We start from the raw sequence: 9,931 nt of genomic DNA, 5'->3' as shown, positions 1-9,931 counted from the left end.
ATTTGGTCATCATTCATTTTATTATTTAAACATGTGGTTTCCCTACTGTGGCATGTCAAAATGCCTTTCTTGAAAATGGGTTATTTAAAGCACCAGACACTTAAAAGAAATTAAGTGAATGTGAATATTTGGCTTGTTATTAAGCATTACCTATGAAGGTAATTCAAGAAATATGAACCACTATTTACATTTGGATATATCTAATTGTCTGAGGTAAAGCTTGCTTTAATTTGTTGTTTAAACCACTCACTCAACCACTCATTATGAATACAAAATATGACAATTTACTCATTAATGAGTCAATGACAATACTTTAAACAACAATTTATTTTATTATTAATCAGAGGATTATAGATAAATGAAGGTGATTTGAATTCCTGTATGTGGTTGCACCAACTGAAAGAAAGAAGTGTTAGAGTATAAAGGATACACACAAAGAACGTGAGGTCTATCTACAAATGTAACACATGTAGATACACCAGGACAATGTGGCCCAAAGTGAAAAAACCCATGAGGATCTCTTTTGCACACTGTAAAATTTCAATTTCAAATGTTTGACTCAACAGCCTGCATGCAGCATGTAAGTTAGCTAAATCATGTGGTTACTTTATATGTTATCACTGGGTTTTATCTTGGGGTCCGATAATGCTGAGGTGCAACCACATTTTGGAACATACACAAATTAACAAAGTGCTACTGATCCTTTGAGGCATACTTTACAGTGTGACATAAGTTATGCACAGCTGATGGATCCCATATGAAAAAAAACACATTAGAGTATGTGAGAAATCCTCTGAGGCTGTATGCAGTTGGAACCACACATCAGCTCGTAGGAGAATATCTGAAACACTTTTGTTTTTGTTTCTTGAAGAAAAAACTGTATGATAACAAAAAGACTGAACACAATGTGGAGTGCTAAGAATGTCAGGCCTACAAAAATTTTCGAACATGTTCACGTGTGATTTATCAGGTTATAGTCAGTAGTGAGGCACTCGTATTGGACAGGCAGTTTATTTACAAAGAGCAGACCCATACACACAAAGAAAATAAAGTCCATTAATGGTGGCAAATTTCCAAAGAACGTTGGGTGATGGGGAGTTTGTATCCAACAGATTTCAACAATGAAAAACCATATCCCTCAGTCTTTAATTGCTACTGGATTAGGGCATCAAAAAGTACTTAAAAACATACAATCGCCAACGGTCATCACCATTTTACTTTATAAAAATATCACCATGGTGATCCACAGCTTCACAGATTTGACCGTGGACAGAAAGACATATTTACAGTATTTCACACAAAGGGAAAATGAAAATAAATCATTTGGGAACAAAAAGGTTGGAGGAAAATGATGAGCAGTGCAGAGAGGGTCCCAAAAGGCAAAGCTTGAGCAATTCTTGCTTTAAGGTCTCTAAATGGACACCTCTTAATCTTTTTCATTTGTCCTGTAAAGACCAGACAAATACATCAGTTAACAAGGAATCATAATGATAGAGGATAGTACAATTTGTGATGCATAGAACATGTTTTTAAATAGAGCAAAATTAACTTTGCAATATTAAAACAAATATATATATATATATATATATATATATATATATACACACACATATATATATATATATATATATATATATATATATATATATATATATATATATATATATATATATGGTCTTTGATTTGACATACATGTATGCAAAGTGTCCTGTGTTAGTTTAGATGGGAAAATGTCTCTACTTTATAGTAGAGGATTTACTATAAAATTAATACAGTTTTATCAGTATTGTTTTGTACAATTTAATGAACCTAAACTGAGAAAAACATACACAAACCATTTGGTATGACTAAAACAGCAATAATAACATCATGAGAATAGATATTATTGGATATGTTACTTTACGGCGGACAACTTTTACCCTTATTGCCATTATCATTTACTATCAATAGATACAAATTGAAAGACTAAAAATATGCACATCCTGACAATTCTTTTTTCAATTAATTCTTATTTCTCTATGTTCTACATGTATTTATCTGTTGGCAACTTCAGTTATTTCATCAATCTTCTCTTAAGAAACAAGCAAATTACAAAATAATGACTTATACACCCTAAAGTAAAGTGCTGATAATATATACTTTAAAGACACTAATAAAAAACTATAACCAGTATGCATGTGATGTAGATTTCACAATCACACATAACATTTTTATTGTACAATGACTGCACATAATCAACTTTAATGAAATGTAAGAATGTCATGAGATGAAAGGGGAAGAGGCTGGATTCAAGTGAACAAAAACAATAATGAAGAAGGAACTCTAAACTTTGAACTCTTTCAAATCTGTTATCCATCATTTTAGGTGTAAACAAACATGATTTGTATTTCACAAGAGGCCACGTGTCTCATGACTGCACCAGTATTGTGTTTACATGTCCCACCAGCCAGTGGTTCTGTATACTGTACCTACATTAGCGTGGTCTGAAAATACAGAAGTGAGGTTTCGACATCCAGTGTAAAAGAAGAAGAAATAGCCTAACGATCAACCAGATCAGAATGTGTCGCAGGTTGGCAGAGGTAGTCGAAACAAAGGGTCAGGTGACAGTGACTGAGATGTGCTCTCAGCATCAGAAGGAGATCTCACCTCATAGCTCTTCAGCAGTACAGCCAAAGTGGACAGACTGACAGGGTTTAGTATCTAGAATGAGACTGCCAGTGCTGAAGGAGCAGGGGGGAAAGACGAGAGGATGCAATTGAGACGAGTACATGAAAAGAAGAATAACGAAAAAGAGATAACTTACATCCATATATTCACTTTTCAAAGCCATTGTAACCCTAACCCTAATCACACATGTTCTAGATGCGTGAAATACTTTATATGAATAACATCTATGAATTAATAATACTGTCGTTTAAAAAAAGAAGTCAGAAAAACTGCTTTATTTGTGCACACTAGCTAATTTGCATTCACACAGCTGGTGTCATTGCAGCATACAACTTGATACATTTATATAACGGAATGAGATGACATACCACAATGTGAATGATGCAAGACTAAAACATTACTCTCACTCCTTCAAGTAGATGAAGTATGGAAATCCAAGATGCAAAATAATCACAGAGTGAGGTGAGGAAAAGTGTCCTTTCTTTCTTATTTTAGGAGCAACATCATCAGCAAAGATCACACTAGCTCTTCCTGATGATTGACATGGTGATGAAAGATGAGGTGGAGGGTGCCCTCTGCTGGTGAACCATGAGATGACGACAGGATGACAGCCAGATGGGAAAGGATCAGGACAGCACACTGGTGTTCTGTGAATCCACGTCTTGCATGCTCATGACATCTGTACTTACTCCGCTCTCATATATAGGGTTGTCAAAAGCTGACTCTTCTGTCATGTTGTCATACGGTGGCGAGGATGTCGGCATTCTAATAGTCTTTCCTTGGAGTCTGAGTAAAGAGTAGAGAAGCAGGGAACATCCTGTAAAGGCTCATTTGATTGCAAATGCAATAAATACAGTTTTAAGGTACTACTTACTTTGCAAAGTAGACATACATCCCAAGGACAACCACCAAGATGATTGCAGTTGGAATCAAAATTGCAAGGGCAATATTGGTTCCCTCCATGCTATAATCCATATTAACAACTAAAAAGTGAAAATAACTGGTGTTATTTCTGTGAAATATGCACAACAAAGAAATATAATAATGATTCTGCGATGTTTCAAAACATGACTCACCATCTAGCCTGCGTTCGTTCACATATTGGGTTGAGGATACTACAAGGAAACAATTAGAGTTTGTATTTGTGCAACACAAAGCACAGTGCATACTGTATATTACACTTACATACAAAACAAGTCCCTGCATTCACAAACAGCAACACAATCAATAGCACGTAATATGTTCTAGGTCGCACTGTATTTCGAAAAGTGACAATTTTACTGTGAAAACCAAAAAGTTTGCTATAGTGTGAGGGTATGGTTTACCTCTGCAGGCAGGGGGAGTGCTATTCCACTGTGACGGGTGTCCAGGGATACAGTAAATGGTGGCACCACCCTGCAGCTCGTAGCCTGAGTGGCAGGAGAAGGTCAGCATCTCTCCTGCTTGGTAAAAGGCCTTTTCAGAGCTCTGCACACTGGTGGAGGCAGCGCCGGGGTTCCTGCATGGCTCGTACCTTTCAGCTGAGAGGCAGGACAATATTTTACGGTACAAAAATATTGTTGTGCATCATTTTTAAACAGTTGACACACTGACATATGAACACATACTGTATAAAAGCAACAGGCACATTAACAGAAATGAAAGGCAAGATCGACATTTTATTTTGTTGAACTTTTGAAGGCCATAGACGAAGAATACATAATTCAGTATACGTGGATTAGTTGTGGTAACTAAAGAAACAAAAGGAGCACACAATCAGCACATCAGTAAACTGTTTACATCATATATTGAAAGCACTCAAACAGTGTGGGTGAGTGTTAAGTACGTTTGAATGCATGCATATGTGTGTTTCTGACTGATGCGACTTACGGGCACACTTGGGCAGCCTCTCGTTCCACTTGGGTGTGGCTGAATCTCGGTTGTAGCAGGTGAGAAGGCTGCTGCCAGACAGGATGTAGCCTTTATTACAGATAAACTGCACTGTCGATCCAACGGTGAAACGGTTGCCTGTGATCACCTTATGACTGTGCTCCACATTTCCAGGGTCCTGACATGTCATAACTGGTGCATCACAGAAACAAATGATAATGAATATTTGTGATCATTGGCGATAGTAGTAAAGTAATAAAACATTTTAACAAAGCAAAATAATGAATAGCTTTTTCTAGGATAAAGGACAAATGAACAGGTAAATTTATATAACAGGTACTTCAAGGACCTGTCTTAATGCCACAAAAGGATCAAAATTTAAGCAGAATGCCAGAGATACCGCCTTGTTCTTTGTTGTCAAAACCTAGCGCCTACATTACCCACAATGCAACGCAAACAGTTCGGTCAGAGATTCAGTTGTCTAATGCTAGTAGCGGCTAATGAAGCTGCTAGCCTCAAGCAAAGATGAGAAGTAGAAGAAGAAAGGCTACAGAGCTCGACACACAGATTTCTTTTTGATTTTCAAACTTGTAGTCTCTTTGGACTCATGTAATGCTGACTCAACTCATCACTTGAGGCGAATGATCAGATGTCGCCCATGTCCTTCTGAAGCCACAAAAGGCTTTTTTAAATCTTTTCACATATGCAGTAGTTCTCCACAAGACCTGTTAATGACACTGATGTGTAAAATCTGTGGAGTTCCCTTTTAAGTTCACAAATCACAGTTGCAACCACTGCTAATATGGAGGATCAAAGGAATTCTCCTCCTGTTCCGCTATCTGTGTGTTACTGTTTTCAAAATCCCCTTCGCTACTTGAAACAACAACAACAACCTCCGAGCTAGCAACCTACACCAGAGGCCTGTACTATGAATCAAGATCAACATGCCCTGGATTTATTTCAGTTCCTCGGCTTCACCTAACCTAACAACCAGTGTTGGGAGTAACGGCGTTTAAGTATAACAGCGTTACTAACAGCGTTATTTTTTCAGTAACGGAGTAATCTAATTAATTACTTTTCCCATCGTTGCAACGCCGTTATCGCTACTGAGAATGTAAAGTGTAAAGTTACTTGGTTGAATGAAGCGTGAGGTGTCAGGCTTTGGCTACACACCAGCTGCCGGGACAGAGCAGGGGTCGGGATGATGACACCGTTGGTGGGCGGATGCCCTGCTCACGCTGTCTCACTGCACGCTCTGACTACCACTAAACACAAGAGAGCGACAATAGCGACGATCCAATGAAATTTAAAGGTAGCGTTCTTGAACTGGAAGTAACAGCACTACTTCTCCCTCATTGAAATTAAAGGCAAGAATGTTTATGTAACATGCACGCTATGCCCAGGAAAAAAGACTTTATCCACGTCTGCCTCAAGCAACTCAAATCTTATGAAGCACCTCACATCAACACGTGCTAACACGACACTTGTAGCTGCTGCTAACCAAACCCCGAGCCCAAATGCAGCTATGGTGAGCTCCAGCGAAGGAGACGGAGCCACTCTGTTAAAACAAGCAACGCTTCATTTTTCGGGTCAGCAACAGGTGATACTGTATATAGTGTTTTTATTCTTCAATCAGTAATAATAATATAAACATCTTTGACGTTAAAGATGTTATAGAACGTAATAGCGTTATAGAACATAAAAAATAACGTCACAGTTACTTTGCTGAGTAACTAATTACTTTTACAATGTGGTAACTGAGTTACTAACTCAATAACTTTTTGGGAGAAGTAATTTGTAACTGTAATTAATTACTGTTTTAAAGTAAGATGACCAACACTGCTAACAACCGCAGTCCCGCATAAACTGTGTCACAACGGTGGTTAACAACTAGTTCAATCAACCCAGGGTTTCCCAATCCAGCGAGGTGCACGTTCACATAAAAGAGGCGGTGTTTGCGCAGCACGACCAATCCCAAACATCTACCAGAGCCGCTTATTTTACATAAGAAGAGCAAACTATAATTCTACATAAATATGAAGAACACAGACCCTAAGCTGGCAAAAAAAAGCCGAGGCACAAGATCTGACCATAATTACACTTGTCCTTTGCATAAACTGTCGTTGCTTTAGCCTATTATTTCAGTTGCAACCCTGGCAGTGGTAAGCAATCGTGAGAGCAAATGAAAAATATAAAAACATAATTGAAACCAATGAATGCATTGGCAACACAAGGCTCAAGAAGCAGACAAATAGCCTATACGTAATTCCCTCCGCTGAAAATCTATATCTTTCATAAAAATACCCATCAGGGAATGTTAACAGGGTTGTCGTCTCTAAATGTTTTAAAGGTCCTATGACATGCTGCTTTTTGGATGCTTTTATATAGGCCTTAGTAGTCCCCTAATACTGTATCTGAAGTATATTTCCCGAAATTCAGCCTTGGTGCAGAATTACTGCCACTAGAGCCAGTCCCAAAATGAGCTTTCCTTAGTATGTGCCATTTCTGTGTCTGTAGCTTTAAATGCTATTGAAGAGGAGAGAGGGGGGGCAAGGTGGAGGGTGGAGGTGTGGCCTTGACCAACTGCCATGCTTCACTTGTTTTCAAACCATGATGTTTCTTTCTCATGGGCGGGCCAAATTCTCTGGGCGGGCAAAGCAGAGAAAGGGGAGGTAACCTTGCTCCTTATGACCTCATAAGGAGCAAGATTCCAGATCGCACCTCTCTCTCTCTCTCTCTCTCTCTGCCCACCGAGCTCCACCGGATCTTCTAAGAACGGTGACGCCGTTATCAATCGAGTATTGATTGGTCAGTAGGCAGTGCTTTAACACCAGTTGATCTCTAATCTCCATCATAACCTGCTCCCGAGCAGCAAAAATTACCACGGCGATTTAACCCGGTAACAAGTGATCCACCGTTGTGATACACAAAACCCTGGGTTGAACCTTAAGTTACCTCGTTAATGCCAAATCTTGCTTCGTACTACAGGCCTCCGGCTAGGTTATTTCGGCGAATGGTTGTAAAGATAAACAAAGAACATGTTTACAACATTTTCTGTCTAAAAGGCATGGTTACCCACCGGTTATGGAAACTTTTTCATATTCCAAGCATTGGCCTATCGTCTGCAGTGAGCTAGCGAAGGTAAACACAGAGACAAGGCGTGGAGAAATGCCATGGTGTTGGTATGTCCCCCTTGTTTTTTTTCATGTTTTATGTGGCATTTTCTTTTATTATGTAATTTAGTCTGCTCACTATGATACCTAAGCCAAATGATTGGTATGACTGGTGAGGTCTTACTCCCACTCACTTTCACAGTGTGAACAAATGGAGAAAGCACTAGGTTTTTTGTACTTCATCTCACCTTCCTGACATCTCGGCACATCACCGCTCCAAGTGAGATCCCACTGGCACATGAGGATCTCCGAGCCCACCAGCTCATACCCAGGGTAGCACTGGTAGGTAATGACGGTGCCGTGGATGAGGTCAGGGTGGGAGGTGCTCTTCCAGCCGTTGGTGATCTCCGGTAGCTCAGAGCAGGTGTCGTTCCTCGGCACCTCTGTCGGCGATGGAGCAGTTATGTTGGAGAGAGGAGAGACAGAATGGGGAATGGAAAATTATTCTACCCATTTATGTTGACACAATGAGGAAAGGCATTGTTCCATTTCCTTGTGTAATGTTCATTCTTTATATGGGATTGTAAAGAGACACATGGTGAGGTTCTTCAAGGAAATCTAGCATTGATATATAACAACTTCCTCTGCCGGGAATGAATACAACTGCAAATTGTCAGTTGTATGTGCACTAAACAGCAGCAGTTTGGGAGGACAATGTAAATTCAGGCTTGTGATGTTTGCTGGGGGAAACACAGCATGTGGTTTGGCAGCAGTCAATCTGTGCCTCCCAAACTGCAGCATACAGGGCCAAGAACACAAAGCATTGGGCAAAACCAGCTGATGTCGAAGTGTACCCTATTATTTTGTTTCTGTTTGTTGTTATCTCATCCTGTGCACCTGGGATAAGCCAGAAGACAGACAGAGGCAAATCAAGAGAAAGAGGAACAAATTGACTTTTTTTGTAATTGGAAACCTGCTGGGTTATAGGTATGTTCAACATTTTACACTCCACGCTTGGTACCATTTTTTGGTTTCTTGTCTGTCTTGCAATTGAGATTTCACACTAAAAGTGTATCATACATTTTATTCTAAGAGAAAGCTATGGACTGCAGCTAACCAAAGAAAGAAATTAAGTTATTTGATAAAAAAACAATTAATAAAAACACAACCACAGTCTTACCAAAGAAGTGGACCACAAAGCCATTGTTGTAGCCATAGATGTTAGTTGCAGGATCGGACTGAAATTGAATAGTGACATCAGCCATGGAGGTATAGAGCTTGAAGTGTGGCCGTGTGCTGCTGTACTGGCCCAGGATGTTTGCCGTCAGGTCATCTCCATCATAAAAGGTCAGCAGGTCATTTTTACCAACATTGAGACTAGAACAGACAAACAAGTTGTTAAATGTCTTCTGAATGATATTAATTAACATGTTCATTTATAGATATTAGGGATCAACCGATATGGACTTTTTAGTGCTGATGCTGATACTGATTTATTTTTCATTGGCCTTAGCTGATGACCGATACAGGCTGCTGATTTTCTTGAGCCGATATTTGGAGCCGATACTGCTTTTTCTCCCTCAATTTACATCATAAAAATGTAAACCCTGCCATTTCTTTAAAAATAATAAACAAAAACACAGATCAGTGTCACTTCTGCAATCATCTTACATTCATATCACCCAAATTATGTGTGCAATGTGCATCATATGGATGGGTGCACTGCATATGGTTAACTGTGCAAGGGTAAAAGGCTTTCATCAACATCTATAACACAGCCTTGATGATGCGTTGCTTGCTGACATATTATAAGACAGATATAATCAGGTCATCACAAAATGTCCATTGTCAACACCTTTAAGTAATTTAAGAAAACAATAAACCTGAAAAGTAGCCATTGAAATAAAGTGCTTGATTTGTAATTTAAGACTGCCATGCTGCTGGAAGCCTGGCAGGCTTCCAGCACTCTGTTAGTGGGGGAGGGGCAGTGCATGATGTGGGTCTGCACGTGAACTGCAGCGTCTTCAGAAACACAGAGCTGCCTGTGGACGCCTGTCTGTAAATAATGCCAGGAAAAATGCTGATACACATAAAAACGCAAATATCAGCCCGATATATCGGCCGGTCGATAAAATCAGTCTATCACTAATAGATATACAGAATGTCCCATGTCTGTGGTTATGTGGTATGTTTGCTGTGTATTTTGCTCGGAGCTTGAACAGTTAAGTGACTGTTATCTTCCTCGGCTGATGAAAGCAAAAGCTGATGGCATAAGGCAATAT

The 9,931-nt window shown here is 39.3% G+C and overlaps 1 protein-coding gene across 3 annotated transcripts in view; it reads right to left on the bottom strand.

Annotated features, from left to right (window-relative positions):
- Positions 1 to 312: 312 nt before the first annotated feature.
- The window catches only part of sez6a (seizure related 6 homolog a), a 93,481-nt gene continuing 83,862 nt past the window's right edge, over positions 313 to 9,931 (bottom strand). The window contains exons 10-17 of one of the 3 annotated variants that reach the window (XM_039777431.1): positions 8,830 to 9,026; positions 7,898 to 8,092; positions 4,537 to 4,728; positions 3,993 to 4,187; positions 3,744 to 3,782; positions 3,542 to 3,650; positions 3,357 to 3,453; positions 313 to 1,445 (exon numbers count right to left, since the gene is read on the bottom strand). In XM_039777431.1, coding sequence (XP_039633365.1) covers positions 1,437 to 1,445; positions 3,357 to 3,453; positions 3,542 to 3,650; positions 3,744 to 3,782; positions 3,993 to 4,187; positions 4,537 to 4,728; positions 7,898 to 8,092; positions 8,830 to 9,026 — 1,033 coding nt within the window. In that variant the 3' untranslated portion in view covers positions 313 to 1,436. Of the gene's footprint in view, positions 1,446 to 1,786; positions 3,454 to 3,541; positions 3,651 to 3,743; positions 3,783 to 3,992; positions 4,188 to 4,536; positions 4,729 to 7,897; positions 8,093 to 8,829; positions 9,027 to 9,931 lie in introns of those variants that run through there. The other 2 variants (XM_039777430.1, XM_039777429.1) reach the window with 2 other exon arrangements.

Source organism: Perca fluviatilis, chromosome 16, assembly GCF_010015445.1.
Source record: "Perca fluviatilis chromosome 16, GENO_Pfluv_1.0, whole genome shotgun sequence".
In the NCBI taxonomy this organism is placed as follows: domain Eukaryota; kingdom Metazoa; phylum Chordata; class Actinopteri; order Perciformes; family Percidae; genus Perca; species Perca fluviatilis.
This window is presented reverse-complemented; position numbering and strand designations above follow the sequence as displayed.